This window comes from Thalassophryne amazonica, chromosome 2 (genome assembly GCF_902500255.1).
Source record: "Thalassophryne amazonica chromosome 2, fThaAma1.1, whole genome shotgun sequence".
NCBI lineage: Eukaryota > Metazoa > Chordata > Actinopteri > Batrachoidiformes > Batrachoididae > Thalassophryne > Thalassophryne amazonica.
Genome location: NC_047104.1, coordinates 141,872,166 through 141,896,199, shown reverse-complemented (window position 1 = coordinate 141,896,199; position 24,034 = coordinate 141,872,166). Strand labels below are relative to the sequence as shown.

At 40.9% G+C, this 24,034-nt stretch overlaps 1 protein-coding gene across 1 annotated transcript in view; it reads left to right on the top strand.

Annotated features, from left to right (window-relative positions):
• LOC117531962 (fibronectin-like) overlaps positions 1-24,034 on the top strand; it is a 57,926-nt gene that overhangs the window by 11,158 nt on the left and 22,734 nt on the right. The window contains 12 exon segments of the mRNA XM_034195154.1: positions 4,885-5,006; positions 8,566-8,734; positions 8,822-8,998; positions 9,883-10,011; positions 10,123-10,212; positions 10,303-10,497; positions 17,547-17,825; positions 17,918-18,181; positions 20,243-20,337; positions 21,332-21,500; positions 22,202-22,288; positions 22,463-22,654. Of these exon segments, the coding sequence (XP_034051045.1) occupies positions 4,885-5,006; positions 8,566-8,734; positions 8,822-8,998; positions 9,883-10,011; positions 10,123-10,212; positions 10,303-10,497; positions 17,547-17,825; positions 17,918-18,181; positions 20,243-20,337; positions 21,332-21,500; positions 22,202-22,288; positions 22,463-22,654 (1,968 nt within the window).

Genomic DNA, 24,034 nt, shown 5'->3' with positions numbered 1-24,034 from the left:
AATAAGTTCAGAGGTGGTATTAGGTTCCAAAAACAGGTTTTAGAAGTGTTTCTTTCTCGCTAGCTTTTACATAATATATGACAAAGAGGTTATATTTACACACAAACAAAACAAAGATTTGCAGCTAGCTACCAGCCTGTGATATCACCATGCTAACATCTGCAAAATGTCTTGTAAATAAGTTCAGAGATGGTATTAGGTTCCAAAAACAGCACTTTCAGTTTTAGAAGTTTCTTTAGAGCTAGCTTTTACATAATATATGACAAAGAGGTTATATTTACACACAAACAAAACAGAGATTTGAAGCTAGTAGAGGTGGGCAATCCCGGGAATTTTGGTATTGATCCGATACCAAGTAAATACAGGCCCAGTATTGCCGATATCGATACCGATATCAATACTTTTTCATATTTAAGCTTCATAGATCCAAAGGATCCAAAAGACGTAGCATAGAATTTCGCCAAACGTACGTGACAACAAAATACTTTATTATCACAATCAACATTTTTGTTTTAAAAAATCACTCAACACAACTTAAAACAAAATCTCCTGAGGTAGAGGGCTGACAAACCACAATACAAGGATGCGCTGCACCGTGTTGTGTGACACAGCGCAGCGCTGCTCTTACAGACAGAGAGTAGACTTTGATGAATCTGCATGCGCAGCAGTCAGTGCGTGCGGGAGAGAAAAAAGCTTGAGTATCGATCTTTTTACACGTGGATCATTCAATATCAATACCAGCGTTGGTATAGATATTATCGATATTAGGATCGATCCACACACCTCTAGCAACTAGCTGCCAGCCTGTGAGATCACCATGCTAACGTCTGCAAAATGTCTTGTAAATACGTTCAGAGGTGGTATTAGGTTCCAAAAACAGCGCTTTCAGTTTTAGAAGTATTTCTTTCTCGCTAGCTTTTACATAATATAGGGTGACTCAAAAAAAAAAAAAGTACCCAAAAGTATTTTGACAGCACAGAAAAACCAATCAGTATTATCAGACATTTTCTGCATGACCATGTGGCTGAAGCATGTAATTTTTCTCCCCAATGCACAGTTTTTAGTTCAGTTTTTCCTTTTTGATGTTTTAACCCTTTATCTTTTACACCACATGATCAGTGTAACCTCCTCTGAAGTTTCTTAAGGAACAAATCATCCGTCTCCAGTTTTCCAGAAAACAGCAAATTCAAGTCTCCTTGCCATTTGCTGGGGAGTTAGTTTGCTCCGAGACTGAATTTTGTACGGATAGAGATGCAAGTCAGCCCTGATGCACTGCACAGAACTCAACGATTGTTGTTCTCTGAATTATGGTCAATTGCGGCATTTTTCCTGGACTTTCATGTCTTGCAGAACAAACGTTAGGGTTCCTAAAATGAGAAAAACACAATTATTTCCCAGTAAATCAAATTCCTGGTATTCATAATTCAGCGTACTTTTGGGTACATTTTTTTTGAGACACCCTATATATGAGAAACATATAAACACACAAAACAAAGCAATTTTGGAGAGACTACTCACTGACATCACAGTGCAGCTCTACTCTGATTTGGCTGTCACGCCTGCCACTCAAAAACAAAACTGAACAGAATGCGACTTTTAAACTCAAAATGTCTCTTAAAATCATTCAAGTTGGCCATCTTTGAACTTGTCTAAAGGTCTGTGTCTCAAGAAAGTTCCCTGTGAATCTGAAGACTCTGGCAGTAATAGGACTGGACTTATGCTGAGCACAGACGGACAGATGGACGGACGCAAAGCCTTTGCAATACCTGATGGCCATATTTGAAAAAACAAAGCAAAACCAAAAAAAAACTCTTCTTCTCCTCTTTTTATCATGACCTCTAGTTTCAGAATGAAGCCTCTTGTTCTTAACCATTTAATGAGCGGATTCAGGAAATTATGGATATTTGTAGCATCTTTCCTTCACGGTGGCTGGAGCTGCTCACAGCCTCATCTGCTGGAAGTTGTCATTTTCTTGTTCTTGTTGCCGTCAGGGTTGTTTTATTCAATCCCAACATAACAATACTCAGCACTAGCACTGGTGTCACTAGACCCCTATCTACTGTATTATACATGTGAACATAAATATGTTGAATTCCCAAGCTGTTAATGAAATAAAAAGAGCGCTTATTTCCCCGAAGATCGAAAGAATTTCAGGAGAAATATCCAGTTGGATTAAATAGAACCTTTGGGTTACGAGAATGAGTAATCAGAGGCCAAAACAGATGTTTTTGGTCATTTTCAGAAAACGTGTTTAATTAGTAATTGAAGTCCAGTATCTGGCGTCAGTGATTACTGGGATCTGAATAGTGAAAGAATGCTGTTGTTATTGGCTGTTACCATGGTGAGACTTCAATCAATGATAAAGTATTCCGTTAGACAGTTTGGTAGCTCAGTGGGGTAGGAGTTGGACAACCAATATGTAAACCAAGTGCATTGTCTCAATGCCCCCAACTGTAAATGGATAGCAGCCTTGAATGGGGAAGTAACGTGCATCTGACTGGCACCCTGTCCAGGGGGAGTCGTAGACTCTTACACTGCAAAAACTGATATCTAAGAAAGTAAAAAATAAGACTTGTTTAAAGAAAATTTTTTGTCTAAATAGAAAAATAATCTTGTCAAGCATTTTTTACATGAGAAAAATGTCTTATTTTGGGAAAATGTATCTCACTTTTTCTTAATAAGTTTTTCCAGCTAATATCAAGCTGTATTTAACTAGTAACAAAGAAAAACAATGGATTTCAAATCATCCAAGCAAAGTAACAAGATAGTTTTCCTTATTTTAAAACAGAGGCTAATCTTAAAATAAGAATTCTGTCTACCAAACCGGGTTTCTGGTTTGGTGGACTCAAGGTCTCATCACTGCTTTCTGCAGATGATGTGGTCCTGTTGGCTTCATCGGCCGGTGACCTCCAAGACTCACTGGAGCGGTTCGCAGCCGATTGTGAAGCGGCTGGGATGAGAATCAGCACCTCTAAATCTGAGGCCATGGTTCTCAGCAGGAAACCGATGGATTGCCTACTGCGGGTAGGAATACGTCCTTGCCCCAAGTGAAGGAGTTCAACTACCTCGGGGTCTTGTTCATGAGTGAGGGGACGATGGAGCTTGAGATTGGCCGGAAAATCGGCGCAGCAGGGGTAGTGTTGCATTCGCTCTACTGTACTGTTGTGACGAAAAGGGAGCTGACCCAAAAGGCGAAGCTCTCGATCTACTGGTCAATCTTAGTTCCTACTCTCACCTATGGTCATGAGTGTTGGGTCATGACCGAAACAACTAGATCGCAGGTACAAGCGGACAAAATGGGCTTCCTCAAGAGGGTGGCTTGTGTCTCCCTTAGAGATAGGGTGAGAATTTCAGTCATCTGTGGGAGGCTCGGAGTAGAGTCATTGCTCCTTCACATTGAAAGGAGCCAACTGAGGTGGTTCGGGCATCTGGTAAGGATGCCTCCTGGGCGCCTCCCAAGGGAGGTGTTCTAGGCACGTCCATCTGGGAGGAGACCCTGGGGAAGACCCAGGACTAGGTGGAGAGATTATATCTCCACACTGGCCTGGGAACCCCTCGGTATCCCCCAGTCAGAGGTGGTCAATGTGATACAGGAAAGGGAAGTCTGGGGTCCCCTGCTGGAGCTGTTGGCCCCACGACCCAAACTTGGAAAAGCGGTTGAAGATGATGATGAGAATTCTATCTAGTTTTAAGGCACATTTTGATTATTCAGTGCCTAGACATTTTGCTAGTTTTGAGAATTCTAACCAAGTAATTTTTTTCTTACCCCATTGGCAGATTTTTTTGCTTAATACAAGACAGTTTGACTAGATTTCGGATTATTTGGCTTATTTTAAGAGGGACAGTTTTTGCAGTGTATCCACTTCATGCTGCAGACTCTGGAAATAAGCATTAGTACCAATAAGCCCCTGGGCCTAGAAAGTACTTGTTTCTTCATCCATTTTGCACATAATTTGACAATAAAATTCACATCCTTGTCTTTGCCCGACTCTTAACCATTCTACCAGGTTTACTCCAAATGAAATCAAAACTCAGTTGGTGGGACATTCAGGGCCCAAAACAAGGCCCCTGCATGTACGATTACTCTGTGCAGTGGTACATAAAGACTGTTCTGTTCTCCTGCTTTACTAGAGACGTGCATTCTCCAAATGCCATTATTTGACCTACTTTTCTGATTGTTCAACGTGTCTGTTAACACATCTCCAAGATCCTTCTTCACACATCACTCAGATGAAGAGTTCAAGCCTCAGGCTAGTGGAAAGAAAGCTGTTGGGTTTGTTATTTCTGGACTTTGAAGTCAGACAAATGGAGAAGTGCTGACCAATCCTGTCACCTTTTATCTTCACTGGCTGGGAATAAACAGCACAGCGTGATACTTTGCACATCAGAAGACTGTGTTCCCACTCAAACAATGAACTCAGAAGGCGAAGCTACGTTCATTTCTCCACCTGACGTGTTTGTCTAACTGCCAGGAGAGGAGCGTTTGTGCAGACTGAGTGCATTTCTTCTGCTTGTCAGTCGATGCCAGATGCTGTTTGAGAAGGTAGTTAAACCAGTGAATATGATACTCTGGTGTTATATCAGGATGTTAGGTGCCAGGGGGTGTTAGAGCTGGTTTTAGCACCGTCTGGTGGTTTGAGTCTGTCCCAATAAGATGAATCTGTCTGATAGTGTCAGAAAAAAAAGATGCAAACTTTCACCCACTCCTTGTGCAGTTAACACTGACATATTATTTGTTTTTTACAGTGTGTGAGATGATGTACAAATGGGCTTTTGTGCTTTTTTTATTTTTTTATTTTCTAACAGCAGCTTTGTTCCCATCTCTGCTTGACACTCATCTCTTTCCCTTCATACTTTCCTACTCCCTCTGCTATGAATCCTCAGATGGCCACAGACCTATCCAAGTGATTATCACAGAAGCAGGAAGGCAGCCAGACTCGCACCCCATACAGTGGAACCCACCCACGTCTGTTCACATCACACAGTACATCCTCAAATGGAGAATGGTGAGCCACTCGTTTGGATCTTAAAGCACACAATCTATTAAAGGGGTCATATTATATACCTTTCCAACAAGCTAATATGGGTCACCATAAAGTAAAGGTATTTAAGTTTGTGACCAAAAAACACCCCCCCCCCCCCCAAAAAAAAAAAAAAAAAAATTGTTGTTACACTGTCACAGTCTGGACCTTGTTGATTTCCAAGGATCGCCAAGTTTCAAAAAGCTTTAAATTCCGTTCACTCCTGCCCACTGGATTACTTTAAAGCAAGAGTGCAAGGAAGCATATTGAAATTGAGACGATTGTTAGAATTTTGATGGGGACCAAAGTAATTTTGTTCCTTAGTGTGAATATAAAGGATTCCCAAAATATCAGTCTGAACATGATTAAAATTCGTCCGTATCGAAACAAATTCTGAATTATTGGCATATGCCAAAAATTTGAAAGCCAGGACGCCATCGGGGTGATGTCACAGGTCACGGGGGGGGGGGTTCGCCACTAGCAGCTAGCTAGAAGACTGGCGATCCAACTCACGAGGATTTTGCAGCGCTGCTTTTGGACAGGTGAGTTGCCTGGTGACTGGTGTCTGATGGTGTACAGTTATGGTTATTATCTGAGTCTGTTATATCTGATTATCTGAGTTATTAAGTGACGCACTTCCGGCTTGAATTCGTCTGCAGGTTTTGACGTTCGCTGGGGCGAAATACGCTATGGATTTCCCTCAAATTATGTATGTTCCCACAAATTAAAAATTCACCCAAAATTTTAATGGGTTCTAAATATGATGTAGTTTATATATATTAAACTTCAGACTATTTTATCTATTGAAGATTGCCGGCATTTTAGCTTTAAGGTGTCTTGGAATGACAGTTTGATCATTTGCACACTTAGTAATTTGCTGTATTGCCTTGGCAATGGTTATGGTCTCTCTCTTTTTATTTATTTATTTATCTTTATTTAATTTTTTATTGATTAATGGTATGTTCTCTGAGGCAACATATAAATTTGAAAAAGCATTATTTTGGATTTTGCAGCATATAGAACCAGTTTCAATTTCTCCAGAAGAATCTGTGCTGCATCAAAGGCAGACTGCAAAAATTCAAATGTCTGAGTAATTCAGTTTTAACAGCAGTAAATTACAGTATCATCTGCATAAAGGTGGGAAGAGGCATTTGATAAGTTTACACACAGATCATTAATGTTGATTGTGAACAGGATGGGTTCTAAGACTGAACCTTGAGGTACACCTTCTGTGACGACAAGGACAGTGGAACTAACTACAGCCATCTGAACACACTGTATCGTAGTTGCCTGCAATAATAACCTGCAAACCAAGCAACAGCTTGTTTTGAAGTGTAATTTTTAAGGAGAAAGTCTAGCAATGTTGTTTGACTCTAAAAATTCCTTCAGTTGACCACAGACCAATTTTTCAAATACTTTCGCCAGAATAAATAATTTTGAGAAAGGTCTGTAGTTATTCACAACTGACGGTTCGCCTCCTTAAGAGGACAAATGCAGATTTCCAAATGTTTGGAAATCTAATTTTGCTTGTTTCTGTACAAATGCCCAATGTGGCTACCCAGTACAGTGGTCTGCCTTTTGTAATCATTTTATCTTTGGTTGATCAGTTAAAATTACAATAAAAACAATTTGTCATTATGGCTACACTGAAAGGGGTGTTTCCAAAAGAAATGAGGTTTTTGAGAGTTTGAAGTGTTGGCCAAGCATTCAGTGCACTTTCTTCCAAAGCAGAAGGTTCCTGGTTCAACACCATCTGTACCCATTCTCCATGTAATGTGGAGTTCTGTCAGGAAGAGCAGCTGACATAAAACTTGTGCCAAATTAGCATGCAGATGAATATCATATCTGCTGTGGCGACCCCAAGAGAGAAGCAGAAAGGACTTACTATATTTAGTCTATGAAGAAACTGTTATGACACTGCCTGCTGTATATTTGAAAATTCCAACTAATAAATAAATCAAAGGCCTCTGTGCCAAAATTTTGTTGTGCACTAACACATCCAAATGTTCACACAGCTTCAGGTGTGTCTTTAGTGGTCATCAATGTTCACATTCCCTACTATGCACTACACTAGTTGAATCCCTCTTGGGATTAAATGCCAAAATCACTGAGGTCCCTTTGGCAAGGTTCTTCTCTCATTGTGCAGTTGAGCACCCTGCATGTCACTGTGCAAAGTGTATACAAAAACTATTCTTTTTTTAGGATTTACAATGTGTGACACAGGCTTTTTGTTGTGAGGACAAAGGGCCAGGGCTTCTATTGACTCTGGTACTGTTATTACCTCCGCCAAGGAGGTTATGTTTTCGGTCGCGTTTGTTTGTTTGTCTGTCTGTCTGTTTGTCAGCAGGATAACTCAAAAGGTTTTGAACGGATTTTGATGAAATTTTGTGGAGGAGTTGGAAATGACAAGAGGAACAAGTGATTACATATTAGTGGTGATCCAGATCACAATCCGGATCCAGGAATTTTTTTAAGGATTCTTCACCATTGCAGGATAGGGGGAATTTTGACATTGTAGTTTCTAGTTTCTAACTCCACAAAAACAAGGCAGAAAGGCTTGAAAAAAATTAGGGTGTAACATAGTCAAATGTTCTATCAAACAACAAAGTTTGGTGATGATCAGATCCGGATTCCGATCCAGAATATGCCAAAATATAGGGAAAATGGAAAATGTGTCAGTGTGAGGTGACAAATGAAGCTAGAGATGCACAACTAACACCAAATTGTAGCTGAATCTGTACTGATTCAGTAAGGTGTCATCACATTTGATGTAGCTTCAAATATTATGGAGCTAGATCCAGAAGAAAACCGCCATTACCGAAAAATCGTTTTTATACAAGAACCTTTGAACTAATAAAGACATAAAAGTGATTCCAAGTTCTAGTGGTATGTTTCATGGTCAAGGATGTCAAATATAAAGGAAAGAAAAGAAAAGTGGATGTATCATAGTTTTGGTTGTAACACTGAATTGTTGAATAGATCACTGTGCCAAGGAGGGAATCTCTTAGGGTCAGTGACCCTATGGCCTTGTTTAGAGAAGTGTTTCATAAATGTTAAAAAATTCATATATTTGCAGTTTAGTTGAATAATAAATTGAATTTTGTGTCTTATTTGTGTTTGTCTATAAGCACATGCAATATCAATATCAGTGCTCAGATGACAGTAGCTTCTGGGAAAGGTGCAAGTTGCAATAAACTGTGATGCCAAGCACTAAGGATACATGCTATCCATTCACAGCAGATGAAACTTTTTTTACTACAGAGCAAACATCATTGTTAGACTGTTTTAGGTTCAATGATTCCACAGCGTGTAGATGTTATGGCGTCAGTGATCCCATGGCCTTGGCGGAGGTTTGCACTCTCTGAGTGCTTCTAGTCATTAATTGGTTCAGCTTTCTAAAGTAATGAATGATTCAGATTAAACTGTTTAAATCTTACCACAGTGGCATTGTTCGTCCTCGTTGTATCTGTCCTGTAAGAACTAAACAAATACAAAGTTGCACTTGCTGTCAAAAGATAAAATTAACCTAGAATTTTTGTGACAGAAAAATAGCCGTGTGCCATGGAAGGAGGTCAACATTCCAAGCCACATCAACTCCTATACCATCACTGGTCTGCGACCAGGAGTTACTTACGAGGGTCAGCTGATCAGCATCCTGCACTATGGGGGCCGCGAGGTCACACGCTTTGACTTCACCACTACTTTTGGTTCCTGTGAGTGAAGTAGAGCAGAAACTAAACATTTGCTCAGCGACTCAAAATCTAATATTTGCTGTATGTGAAATTGTTATTCATGTGAAGTGGAAACGTCAGAGGGAGAGACAACCCAGCCTCCTCCGGTGGTGGACACTTCTGAGTCCGTGACAGAAATCACCTCCAACAGCTTTGTGGTGTCGTGGACATCAGCCTCTACAACCATCTCTGGGTTCAGGGTGGAATATGAGCTGAGTGAGGAGGGTGCCACACGGAAGACCTTGGGTAAGTTTGCTGTTGACACTAAGGGCCTTATTTAGTGTACTAAAGACTTATGTGTATGAAAATGTGTGTAATCACCATACCACCTGCAAACAAATGTGCAGCCTGATTGAGTAATGTTGCACACCAAGTATTGTATCTTTCCAGTGAGCAAAATAGCACAAATTGTCCATTTAATACATTTGCCTTAATGAATAAACAATTTGCAGTCTGTCTACCCAAGTGTGCAAAATACTAGAAGGAGAACATGCACATAGGTGAATTTAAAACAATGTAATGACTGAAACTGGTGTTGTGGAATGGTATACAGTTCCTGGTGGAGATAACTATTTTAGCATGACACTAGCAGTAGTATAAATACAACTTTATTATCATAATATTCTGACTTTATTCTTGTAATGTTCTGATTTTTTTCCTCATAAAATTACGCCTTTATTCTCATAATATTTTGACTTCATTTTTTTCTTAGAAAATTACGCCTTTATTCTCGTAATATTCCGACTTTATTCTCGTAATATTTTGACTTCATTCTTGTAATATTCCGAGTTTTTTCTTAGAAAATTACGCCTTTATTCTCGTAATATTACAACTTTATTCTCGTAATATTTTGACTTCATTCTTGTAATATTCCGAGTTTTTTTCTTAGAAAATTACGCCTTTATTCTCGTAATATTCCGACTTTATTCTCGTAATATTTTGACTTCATTCTTGTAATATTCCAAGTTTTTTGCTCATAAAATTATGACTTTGTTCTTGTAATATTATGACTTTATTCTCAAAGTCTCAAAGTCTCAAAGTCTCAAAAAAAAAAAACCCTCAATGTGGCCCTAAAACGCCGTTGTAGATCAACAGTTTTGTGCATTAAGTTTTTATCTGTGCGTCTCCAGATTTGCCGCGCACTGTCTCCTCTGTCACCATCAGTGAATTGCTGCCGGGACGCAGATACAACGTCAATGTGTACGAGCTGCCCACAGAGGGAGAACCAACCCTCATCCTCACAACCTCACAGACTACAGGTGGGCTTCCTCTCCTTCTCTCCTCCTCCTCCTCCTCATGAAAAAAGAAGCCAAAAATTTTACAATTTTTAGGCATGACCTGCATGACTGATCTGAATTTCTTTCCCTTAGCTCCTGACACTCCTGCACAGCACAGGGTTGATGATGTGGGTGAAACATCCATCCGAATCAGCTGGTCCAGACCTCAGGCTCCGATTACTGGTGAGGAATATCCTCGACCTGTGATTAAAATGACTCATGTTATACTGTATTTTAAATTTTTTTGGTTAACGGTGTGTTTGTGACTGCCAGGTTACCGTGTGGTTTACACGCCATCAGTGGAAGGCAGCAGCACCGAGCTGAATTTGCCAGACACGGAGACCTCGGTGACCCTGGCTGACCTTCGCCCTGGTCTGCTGTATAACGTCAGCATCTACGCCGTGGAGGAGAACCAGGAGAGTGAGCCAATATTTGTGCAGGTCAACACCGCTGGTTCTTCAACACCAGGTACACATTCAGAAACTGGTTTTATACTTTATAAAAAGTGCATATTAATTCCTTAAAAGCAGAGTGGCCCACAGGCAGGCTCAGTGTGCGGTGCAAGTATGATTTTTATTGTTTTAGAATTGCTATTTTTATTCAAAATGACAATACCAATGGACATCTGCAGACAGAAAACCTTCTCTGGAAGAATATTCGTCTGAGCCTGACAGTTAATGATGCCATCTTGATTGAAATCCAACAAAAGATAAAATTAACTTCCTTTCTTCCTGACATTGTAAAATCGTTTAATTTGACAGATGACTGATGGATCTTTGGCACTATCAGCTTTTGTTTAGTTATAGCAACAGGCACGCTTTCCTGTGCATAAAATATCAAATCAAATCAATTTTATTTATATAGCGCCAAATCACAACAAACAGTTGCCCCAAGGCGCTTTATATTGTAAGGCAAAGCCATACAATAATTACGGAAAAACCCCAACGGTCAAAACGACCCCCTGTGAGCAAGCACTTGGCGACAGTGGGAAGGAAAAACTCCCTTTTAACAGGAAGAAACCTCCAGCAGAACCAGGCTCAGGGAGGGGCAGTCTTCTGCTGGGACTGGTTGGGGCTGAGGGAGAGAATCAGGAAAAAGACATACTGTGGAGGGGAGCAGAGCTCAATCACTAATGATTAACTGCAGAGTGGTGCATACAGAGCAAAAAGAGAAAGAAATACTCAGTGCATCATGGGAACCCCCCAGCAGTCTAAGTCTATAGCAGCATAACTAAGAGATGGTTCAGGGTCACCTGATCCAGCCCTAACTATAAGCTTTAGCAAAAAGGAAAGTTTTAAGCCTAATCTTAAAAGTAGAGAGGGTGTCTGTCTCCCTGATCTGAATTGGGAGCTGGTTCCACAGGAGAGGAGCCTGAAAGCTGAAGGCTCTGCCTCCCATTCTACTCTTACAAACCCTAGGAACTACAAGTAAGCCTGCAGTCTGAGAGCGAAGCGCTCTATTGGGGTGATATGGTGCTATGAGGTCCCTAAGATAAGATGGGACCTGATTATTCAAAACCTTATAAGTAAGAAGAAGAATTTTAAATTCTATTCTAGAATTAACAGGAAGCCTATGAAGAGAGGCCAATATGGGTGAGATATGCTCTCTCCTTCTAGTCCCTGTCAGTACTCTAGCTGCAGCATTTTGAATTAACTGAAGGCTTTTCAGGGAACTTTTAGGACAACCTGATAATAATGAATTACAATAGTCCAGCCTAGAGGAAATAAATGCATGAATTAGTTTTTCAGCATCACTCTGAGACAAGACCTTTCTAATTTTAGAGATATTGCACAAATGCAAAAAAGCAGTCCTACATATTTGTTTAATACGCACTTTGAATGACATATCCTGATCAAAAATGACTCCAAGATTTCTCACAGTATTACTAGAGGTCAGGGTAATGCCATCCAGAGTAAGGATCTGGTTATGTGTCATAAAGTATGTGTCATAAAGATAAAATGTAGCTTCCTTTCTTCCTGATGATATACTGTAACTTGTTTGAGGGTTTTAAAATTTAAAGTCCTTCACTATAATTCAAAAGTAGACTGCCAAATAATTTGATTGGCAGGTCCGTGGAACTATCATTTTTTTGTTTAATCATACCGAGAGGCACAGTTTCCTGGCTATAAAATGTGTGTTAAATGATAAGTCAAACAGCTTGATAGGACATTAAAAAACACAGCAGCCAACAAACAAAGCTTCCCTTCCGTATTTTGTAGTGGAAATGAATTTCCAGTGTATTCTCACACTCGTCGTCACATTTTGATGCAAACAGCTCATTTTGACCGAACGTCAGTCTGTGACGAATCGGGTGCCCCTGTTGTGTCACTGTGTGACATGTGGGGAAACACTAAAGGCGCCTTGACACTTCCACGAATTTGATCTGCACACTTGCACGCACTCATAAACTCGTCTCAAACTCATTGTAAACCATTGTAACTGTGCATGGCTTCATGCAAGTACACAAAGAAAATTTTGAAATGTTGAAAAACTCTGTCACGCACTATTTATTTATTTATTTTCAATTTATTTTCATTTTCATGCCATAGGTATTAAAGGCACTGCGCTGCAGTGGTTTGAATCATATTTATCTAATAGATTACAATTTGTTCATGTAAATGGGGAATCTTCTTCACAGACTAAGGTCAATTATGGAGTTCCACAAGGTTCTGTGCTAGGACCAATTTTATTCACTTTATACATGCTTCCCTTAGGCAGTATATTAGACAGCATTGCTTAAATTTTCATTGTTACGCAGATGATACCCAGCATTATCTATCCATGAAGCCAGAGGACACACACCAATTAGTTAAACTGCAGGAATGTCTTACAGACATAAAGACATGGATGACCTCTAATTTCCTGCTTTTAAATTCAGATAAAACTGAAGTTATTGTACTTGGCCCCACAAATCTTAGAAACATGGTGTCTAACCAGATCGTTACTCTGGATGGCATTACCCTCACCTCCAGTAATACTGTGAGAAATCTTGGAGTCATTTTTGATCAGGATATGTCCTTCAATGTGTATATTAAGCAAATATGTAGGACTGCTTTTTTGCATTTGCGCAGTATCTCTAAAATTAGAAAGGTCTTGTCTCAGAGTGATGCTGAAAAACTAATTCATGCATTTATTTTTTTCTAGGCTGGACTATTGTAATTCATTATTATCAGGTTGTCCTAAAAGTTCCCTGAAAAGCCTTCAGTTAATTCAAAATGCTGCAGCTAGAGTGCTGACAGGGACTAGAAGGAGAGAGCATATTTCACCCATATTGGCCTCTCTTCATTGGCTCCCTGTTAATTCCAGAAAAGAATTTAAAATTCTTCTTCTTACTTATAAGGTTTTGAATAATCAGGTCCCATCTTATCTTAGGGACCTCTTAGTACCATATCACCCCAATAGAGCGCTTCGCTCTCAGACTGCAGGCTTACTTGTCATTCCTAGGGTTTGTAAGAGTAGAATGGGAGGCAGAGCCTTCAGCTTTCAGGCTCCTCTCCTGTGGAACCAGCTCCCAATTCGGATCAGGGAGACAGACACCCTCTCTACTTTTAAGATTAGGCTTAAAACTTTCCTTTTTGCTAAAGCTTATAGTAAGGGCTGGATCAGGTGACCCTGAACCATCCCTTAGTTATGCTGCTATAGACGTAGACTGCTGGGGGGTTCCCATGATGCACTGAGTGTTTCTTTCTCTTTTTGCTCTGTATGCACCACTCTGCATTTAATCATTAGTGATTGATCTCTGCTCTCTTCCACAGCATGTCTTTTTCTTGATTCTCTCCCCTCAGCCCCAACCAGTCCCAGCAGAAGACTGCCCCTCCCTGATCCTGGTTCTGCTGGAGGTTTCTTCCTCTTAAAAGGGAGTTTTTCCTTCCCACTGTCGCCAAGTGCTTGCTCATAGGGGGTCGTTTTGACTGTTGGGGTTTTTCTGTAATTATTGTATGGCTTTTGCCTTACAATATAAAGTGCCTTGGGGCAACTGTTTGTTGTGATTTGGCGCTATATAAATAAAATTGATTTGATTTGATTTATATAGCGCCAAATCACAAGGTTGCCTCAAAGCGTTTCACACAAGTAAGGTCTAACCTTACTAACCCCCAGAGCAAAAGTGGTAAGAAAAAACTCCCTCTGAGGAAGAAACCTCAAGCAGACCAGACTCAAAGGGGTGACCCTCTGCTTGGGCCATGCTACAGACACAAATTTTGAAACAATTTACAAAACAAATATACAGGAAATTTTGCCGGTGCACAGGACAGTTTCCGGAACAGATACCACACCCATCTCTGGATGGAGCTGCACCTCAAAGAGAGAGAAAAGAAAAAAGCAGAATCAAGCATCAGAAAGACAACAGATACAGTGTAATTTGTGAGCATTAAGCAACAAGCAAAACAGAAGAAATACTAAGGTGATTGCCGGCCACAAGCCCTAAGCTTCACTAAAAGACCCAGAATTTACACTGAAAAAAGAAAATGTTTGAACCAACTTAAAAAGGTGTTACAATGTGTAAAAACCTGAATGAATTAAGTTGTTTGAACTTAAGTTTGCAAGTTAGAGTTGATTTAACTTTCAAACTTATGTTCAAACAACTTAATTCATTCAGGTTTTTACAAATTGTAACACTTTTTTAAGTTGGTTCAAACATTCTCTTTTTTCAGTGTAGGTAAAGTTGAGGCCCCAGCATGCTCCGTTTCCTAATAAAATGAATTAAAAGAGTAAAAAGCATAGAACTATACTATACCAGTATGCTAGCTATATGAAAGGGAAAATAAGTGCGTCTTAAGTCCGGACTTGAAAGTCTCCACAGAATCTGACTGTTTTATTGATGCAGGGAGATCATTCCACAGAACAGGGGCACAATAAGAGAAAGCTCTGTGACCCACAGACTTTTTATTCACCCTAGGGACAAAAAGCAGTCCTGCACCTTGAGAACACAAAGCCCAGGCTAGTACGTAGGGCTTAATTAGGTCAGCTAGGGAGGGAGGTGCCAGTCCGTGAACAATTTTATAGGTTAGTAGCAGAAGCTTAAAATCTGATCTCACTGGGACAGGAAGCCAGTGAAGAGATGCCAAAATGGGTGTAAAGTGGTCAAACTTTCTGCTTCGTGTCAAAAGACTAGCAGCAGAATTTTGAACCAATTGGAGACCCCTAATGTTGGACTGCGGTAAAGCAGAAAATAGAACATTGCAGTAGTCCAATCTGGAAGAAACAAATGCATGAGTCAAGGTCTCAGCATCAGCCACAGACAGGATGGGATGAATCTTTGAATAATGTAAACTTCACGTCAACATTGCGCAAACAGTTACCACGTGTGAGGGAGAGTGATTGCATCAGCACACCACATCACAGCTGAGCTCGTCTCAACGATTATAACGAGATGTTAAATCTGTCATAAACGTGCTTTTATACCTGCTCATAAGAAGGAATGAACATGCAACTGTTTTACCAAGCCATTACAATATAAACATTACAAAAAAATTACCTTTTAGACAGTTCCACCCCATGAAGTGCAGGAGAGAGAGAGAGAGAGAGAGAGAGAGAGAGAGAGAGAGAGAGAGAGAGAGAGAGAGAGAGAGAGAGAGAGAGAGAGAGAGAGAGAGAGAGAGAGAAGTGGCAGCTAGAGCAGTTGTCTGTGATTCCGAAATCGATTTTATATATGCACCGTCCAACGCACAAAGCACGGCATCCAGTGGAACAAAGTGTGGCATCCAGCTGGGAAGACAGTGGCTTAATAACCAAATAACCAGCGGGTCACGATGAAGAGTGCGGAAAATCCGTGCATGTGTCAAGGCACATTAGCCCTAACCTTAACCTTAGTCAAAACCAAAACACACATGCGTGTCCTCTGATGATGTGTAACTGAAGCAGATAGTTCTGAGAGAAATTACACAGCTTTCAAAAAATGCACCTCTCCACCTGGTCACGAAATGACACAACAGGGGTCCCTAACTTGTCACATCATGAGAGCGAAAAGGGCTTTGACCAAGTGTAAAAATGTAATGAGCTTGGAGTGAGAATGTGTTGGAAACACTGTGGTCCCCCACAAACACACACAAAAAAACCCCCCAAAAAACAAAAAAAGAGCCTTCTGTGTCAGCTGCACTTTTTTATGTGCTACACAGCTGTTTGTCGTTCATTTTGTGTAAAACAGAGACATTATGTTGCCATTGATGCAAAGTAAATATCTCCTTTTGCATATGCTGAAGAGTACAGATAAGGTTTTCTCAAACAGTGGCCCGCAGACCGCTGTTTGTCTGTGAATGACCCCTAGTGGTCTGTGAGTATATTGGTAAAATATCACATTTCAAATTAATATCATATTCTATCAAACTGTGTAAAAAAAAATATCAAAATCTACAATCAAATACACACAACTTGTTTGTCAATCAAAAAATTTTACAAAATTTTATTTGTAATATACTATCAGAGTGGTGGCAACACGGTGGCTTCGTGGTCAGCACTGTTGCCTCATAGCAAGAAGGTTGTGGGGTTCCGTGTGGAACTTGCATGTTCTCCCTGTGTTTGCGTGGGTTTCCTCCAGGTGCTCCAGCTTTCTCCCACTTCCAAAGACATGCAGGTCAGGTGGACTGAAAACCAAACTGACAGCAGGTGTGAATGTGTTTGTTTGTCTGTATATGGCCCTGTGACAGACTGGTGTCCGGTCCAGGGTGTACCCCCACCTCACGCCTTATAGCCTGTGACCCTTATTTGGAGTAAGTGGGTATAGAAAATGGATGGATGGATGTTGGAGTGGTAAGCAGGCCTTTTGTTTTTGGTTATTAAGTGGTCGTTGGTCTGAAAAAGTTTGAGAAACACTGATATAATGTTCCAGAGAAGAGTCTTTACCGACTACGTAGTACAATGTTCCATGTGTGTTCTGAAATGAATAAGAACTCACGTCATATATTTTTTTTCTAACTCAAGCTCATGACAAACGTTTGTTCAGGTATTCACATTAATTTTATTATTCCATTGACGTAAGTGGAAAACAAGTGAAATAGTTCTTCCATCTGTTAGTGAAAGCGGTTCAATCAACAGAGAGCTTATAAAACTCATATTTGGAGTTGAAGATTCCTTCTAAAGCCAGAAAAATGTGGATTTTTTTTTTCTTCTCTCAGAAATGCAGCTGGTCAAACCACACTGCTTTTGCAGCTCTTCGTGTCATCGTAAAATTTCTTTTCCAAACTTTTGTAGATGTTTGTTTATCTTCATCGCACTCTGCCATGACCTCTGAAAGGCCTGGCGTTATTTCAAACCGGGCTTAGAAACAGACACCTCTGCAGATGCAGCCCTGAAAACAGACACAAACTTCACACCTCCTTGTGCCTGGCACGCCAACATTTACTACACAGAAAAAAGAAAGAAGCCATATGCTGCAGACTGGCTCGAAATCCTCACCCGGGTGTGAATATGACATTTGGTCTGATAAAGACAGTTTTTTTCTGTATACAGTGTAAGTTTGTTGTGTACTTTTCAGTCAAAGTCACGTCTTGTAACGTCCCTCTGCACTTTCCTGTCCACAGAGGAAGTCCCGCCCCCTACAGATCTGCAGTTCTACGAGGTTTCAGATGTGAAGATCACCATCATCTGGACTGGCCCACCCAGTGAGGTGACTGGTTACAGGGTGTCCTTCTCGCCTGTCGGTCCTGATGGCAGTGACACGAGGCTCTTGCAGCTGCCCATCTCACCCAACGCATACGCTGAAATCACCTACTTACAGCCTGGCACGCAGTACCGATTCTACATCTACGCCATTAATGATGGGGTGGAGAGCAAGCCACTTGTGGGCGAGAAGTCTACCAGTGAGTATCACCATGGAAACAGGAGCATTGCAACAACACATCATGCAGCAAAGACCCTCTTCTTTACGTGTTATTTGTGCTCATCCCTTCAGAACCCGACGCTCCCACCAACGTGCATGTCACCGACATTGGCTCAGACAGCACGATGGTCGTGTGGGAGGCGCCACGCGCCACTATCACCGGCTACAGCCTGTTGGTGACCTTTCAGGGCTCCAGCCCCTTGCAGCATAAGATCAAAGGAGGGGTCACCCAGTTCCACCTGAAAAACCTGCGTCCAGACACCCAGTATACCATCATGCTGCAATCTGAGCAGGACAACGTGCTCAGCGAGGGCGTCACAGCCTATTTCACCACCCGTCAGTATCTCCAGCGGACAAACATTTCAACACATGAAAGTGTGTCTGTCTGTCCACTGAATCAGTGGACAGACAGACAGACAGACAGACAGATGAGTCAGTACCCTCCAGATTGAGCCAAAAGGCAACTTGTTTTGCCTGTGTAATATCTCATAGATGTGTCTGCCACCTGCTGGATTGGTTAGTGTATGCTGATGATGGATGAGGAGCAGGTGTGGTCCATATTATGTTCCTACAGTACAGGAGGCTGCACTTTCAGGACCACAGTTTTACAACTGCACTTGGTTTTTGTCATTGCACCATCTAGCAATATGACCACAAAACGCACAAAAGTATTCCATCCAAATACATTACAGTTTTAAAGGTCAGTTCAACCCAAAAACTGCTGTTTCACTAATTATAGTTTTAAAGGTTTATTTCACCAAAATACATCTGCCTAAGGTATTCCACCCAAATACTAAAAGTGTAGTTTTAAAGGTATATTCCTCTGAAATGCTGTTTTTCTGTCAATTTGCCTACACTTTAAGCACTTATGCTGCCAAAATATTGACAATTTGTAGTTTTAAAGACATATTACATCCAAATGTTACTTTGTCTTGCAATTCAGATTCATTGCCAAAATCTGTGTGTTTTTAATTACTAGAAGTAGCCCATTATCCTCAGGTTGGGGGATCCAAACTCATCTGCTATGGCCTTACAGTCTATTTTTTATGAAAATACAGTGTAGACCTGCTTTAAACAAAAAGTGCCTTGAGAGCCATAAATGGGATCACTGTAGAGGCCTCAAGTACTTTTGAGCGAAAAAGAGAAGAAAAGCAAACAAACTGTCTTTTCAGTATTCAAAGGCTCGGTTGTCAAGTAGGTAACAGTACTACTTACCAGCCAAATAGTCTTCTTTCTCTCCTCAGCTGTCTGTCCCTCTGCTAAATTCTTCCGCTTCACTGAAATAGTAAAGCAGGCAAGCATTGCTCTGTTAACAGAAAGATTTTATTTAAAAATTTGCTTCTCTACCTTTACCTCTGATCATAAACGTCTGGTAGTTTGACTGTCGATACACACAGGTTGTGTTGCCTCTACGTGACCGCAGCCAACTGTGTAATTAACACTACCTGTCTCATATGAATAATTGCCATAATACAATTCAATTTATTTCATTCGTATAGCACTAAATCACAACAAAGCTGCCCCAAGGCGCTTCACACAAGTAAGGTCTAACCTTACCAACCCCCAGAGCAAGCACACAGGCGACAGTGGTAAGGAAAAACTCCCTCTGATGATTTGAGGAAGAAATCTCAAGCAGACCAGACTCACAGGGGTGACCCTCTGCTTGGGCCATGCTACCGACACAGTTGACAATACAAATATACAGCAAATTTCTGCAACCGCGCATCATGCAGCAAAGACCCTCTACACTAAATAAGGGCGTCTAACCCAAAATGTCTGTGGCACAGTTCAACAATTAGCTAAACAAACAGCTGACACAATTAATCATCATCTTATAATAGTTAGCTAACATTACACTTATTGCACACTTTGGCAAGCTGATGTTAAATTTGCTGTCCAGTTCACACGGAAAGTTTTATTTATACTCACTACTCATACTTGTTGTCATCCTGCCGTTATCCAACATGAAATCATAAAATGCAGTCCGGAGTTGTCCAGTTTGGTAGGCGGTACTTTGGTGAAAAACTATGGTCCTACAGCTGCGGTCCTGAAACCGCAGCCTCTGCTGCTGCAGCTACATCTTATGTGATGTGTTTTCTGGTGAGAGACAGACACACTGTTCCCACATAGAAATGCAGTGAATCATACAAAATACTTTTCTGATCATCATTGGTTATGTTCTAAAATTCAAATAACACAGTCATACCACCACACAAATGCTGTCAAAAGTACTTTGTAGCCGAAGCAGACACTTCCTCCCTTTCTTTGTCTTTCTCTCGCACACACAGCATTTGTGCAGTTCTGAACGTGCTTACAGCTTAAAATGAGCCTGTCAGTTTCTTTCATTTTTGTGTAGTAAATGTAATGCTGTTTTTCCACTTCATTGCCCCTATCTAGTGCCCAAGATGGGCCGTGCACCTCCTTTTAGCACTGAAGTTACTGATACCTCAATTATCATCACCTGGATACCCGTTCACCGGTTCAGCTATAAGGTAGGAACCAGTCTCAGACCCCCCATTGTAGGAACATCCAGGTTTTGAAATGACACAATAGGTAGAATGAATATGACATCTATAGAAACATGCGTCATTGTCATACGCTGTGTATATAGCAAACAAACCCTCCATGACATCATCCATAGTTTTTTCAAAGAATGGGCTTGAAGTTCAAATGGGGCAGTTCCAAATGTCATGGCTGCACCTGACACACTAGCTGTTACTCAAAGTGATGACAATGCTAATTATTCATAACTTTTTTTGGTCTTGAGTTGGTCTTGAGTTGGTCTTGGTGATTGTCTACCTGGTCTAAATGTATCATTTCAGGATTTCATGCAGCTTGGAATCAGTGAACAGTGTTAAGCATTAATCATATCACCTGAAATAAGAGCCAAAGTGATGAAAAAGGCTGAACAATGACCTGATGCCAGATTTGTCAGGTTCTCAAGAATGCCTGCCAATACTATGAATGCAAAGTAGATGCTAGTCCAGTAGGTGTTGGTCTTACCCAGACTGGTGTCCTGTCCAGGATGTACCCCATCTTATGCCCTATGACCACTGAGATAGGCTCCAAATTCTGAGGGGGTGGGTTACAGGTCCATTATCCCCCATTAGCACTTTGTAATTTCAGCAAATACTTTCTGAAAATAATCAAGTTCAATGTTCTCCATCACACACACACACACACACACACACACACACACACACACACACACACACACACACACACACACACACACACACACACACACACACACACACACACACACACACACCTGGATTTTTTAGGATCAAGTAGATGTGAGTTACAGATGTTTTTTTTGTTTGTCAATATGTCCTTTACTTCATTGACGAGCAAACACACCACGGTGATTGCAGTGATGATATCTTTGATGATATCTTCTTTTTGGAGGATAAGGTCTTTGCTGCTATATTTTAATAGTTTTCTTCACCTTCTGATTTCTGTGTGTCTCACTTCTTTGTTTGGCAGCTTTCTGTGCTCCCCGGCCAGACAGGCGAACAACCCAAACACAAGACCTCTGACTCAGGACGTATTTACATCTCTGGACTGAGTCCTGGAACTGAGTATTCTTACAGCGTTCAGGCCCGTCTCAGTGGACGTGCGCATGGAACCCCATCAACCCGCACTTTTGTCACTCGTACGTCCTTTTATTGCTTCGTTTCTGACTTAACTGATTCTGCATGCGGTCAGATCCAAAAGTATTTGGATAGTGACAGCATTTTTGTAAGATTACCTCTGTACACCAGCACAATGGAGCTAAAACAAACAGACAAGTTAGACTAGGGTGTGGGAAGCCACCAAGACCCTGTCACATTTGATCTGAAGTATAGCTTCTTGTCTTGTGTATTGAAGAGACAGTGCCACTGTCCGCCTGTTGGATCACCAGTCACAGCTTCATTCTGTGACTTAGAAATGTTCATTTATCCCTCCCCTGACTTTTCTTAAGTAAAATGACCAGAAAAGTGATTATTTGTGTGAACAATAATTCTTATGTTTACTTTGTCCAATTACTTACAGGGACTGTGTATAAAAAAAAATGTCATCAATTCCTTCATAGTTAGTGCAATTAGTTGTCAAACTTCTTGAATTAATGCAGAAGGTCTACACTGCAAGCATATTTTGTTTTATTTCAACCCTGTCATTGTGGTGGTGTACCAAGGTGAAATTACAAAATTTGCATTACCGTCCAAATATTTGTGGACCTGACTGAAAAAAACCCCGGAGAAAAACTGATAATGTTGATAACACTGTAACTGTTCCTTGGATGTAATATGTGAGAGCACAGATGTTTCAAGTGTTAATGTTGAAGTTAGTACCACAGTCTGATTCTCCTTGCAGAGCTGGCTCCTCCCACTGACCTGACTGTGAAGTCCAACCCCAACACAGGAGACCTCACTGTCCACTGGGTGGCTTCCAGAACACCAGGTAAATATTGACTGTCCTCCCCACGCACTGCCGGCACATTTCATTACTCCAAGTCTAGATCTTGCCCTTGGATTTTTGGCCATGCAACAGCAACTGTCCCAATGCTTTCATTCCATTTTCCAGTCATAAATTGCACAAACCATTTGTCATTATTTTCCATCTTACCATTTGCAGACATCACAGGCTACAAAGTGATAAGCACACCAACCGAGGGCCAGAGAGGGAACTCCCTGGAAGAGTTCGTCCAGCCTAGTCAAACCTCGTGTGTGCTGGAAAACCTGAGTATGGGCGTGGAGTACAACGTCAGCGTGTTCACTGTCAAAGGTCACATAGAAAGTGTGCCTGTGTCCACGACTGTCAACCCAGGTAGGTGCCGAGAAAATATCTCATGCACATAATCGCCGAGCACACCTGTGTGGAGATTTTTTCTATTTTTATTTCAATTTATTTTCATATATATAGTGCCAAATCACAACAGTCTTGCCTCAAGGCGCTTCACACAAGTAAGGTCTAACCTTACTAACCCCCAGAGCAGCAGTAGTGAGGAAAAACTCCCTCTGAGGAAGAAACCTCAAGCAGACCAGACTCAAAGGGGTGACCCTCTGCTTGGGCCATGCTACAGACATAAATTACAGAACTATTCACAAAACGAATATACAGGAAATACTGTTGGTGCACAGGACAGGAGGGTCTCCAGCACAAATACCACACCCATCTCTGGATGGAGCTGCACCTTAAACAGAGAGAAAAAAACAGAATCAGGCATCAGAAAGACAAGAAATACTGTATAATTTGCCAGCATTAAACAACAAGAAAAACAGAGAAATACTAAGGTGATCGCCGGCCACTAGCCCTAAACTTCACTAAAAGACCCAGAATGTAGGTGAAGTTGAGGCCGCTGCACGCTCCGTTTCCTAATAAAATGAACTAAAAGAGTAAAAAGCGTAGAACTATACTATGCCAGTATGCTAGCCATACAAAAGGGAAAATAAGTGCGTCTTAAGTCTGGACTTGAAAGTCTCCACAGAATCTGTTTTATTGATGCAGGGAGATCATTCCACAGAACAGGGGCACGATAAGAGAAAGCTCTGTGACCTGCAGACTTCTTATTCACCCTAGGGACACAAAGTAGTCCTGTACCCTGAGAACGTAAAGCCCAGGCCGGTATATAAGGTTTAATTAGGTCAGCTAGGTAGGGAGGTGCCAGTCCGTGAACAATTTTATAGACTAGCAGCAGAACCTTAAAATCTGATCTCACTGGGACAGGAAGGCAGTGAAGAGACGCCAAAATGGGTGTAATGTGGTGAAAGCACAGCCGATGCTGATATTCCATACATTAACATTTGTTCCTATGTTTACAGTTTATTCTTCATCACTCTGGGACTATTTCCATATAAAAAATATTTACAGAATTAGACCCATTTTGTAGTGGATGAATTAGAATTATCCAGCAGTTTGCTATGTGTCATTACTTGCTACTAACGTGATCATTAGCTAACAACTGTGTCTGCAACCTGGAGATCATGGGGTTTTATTGGAAGGATTCATCTTTGTTTTGTTTTTTTATTGAGTTTACCTTTAATTATACACATAAATTGTTTTTTATTGGATAGTTCTCTGCCATTTATAATTGTCTGTATTTAATATGGCTGCTGATACACTCAGTACTGACCTGCTTTACTGGGAAAGAATTAGGGTCCTGGTTTACTAAGATCCCTGATAATGAGTACTACAATGCATGAGCAA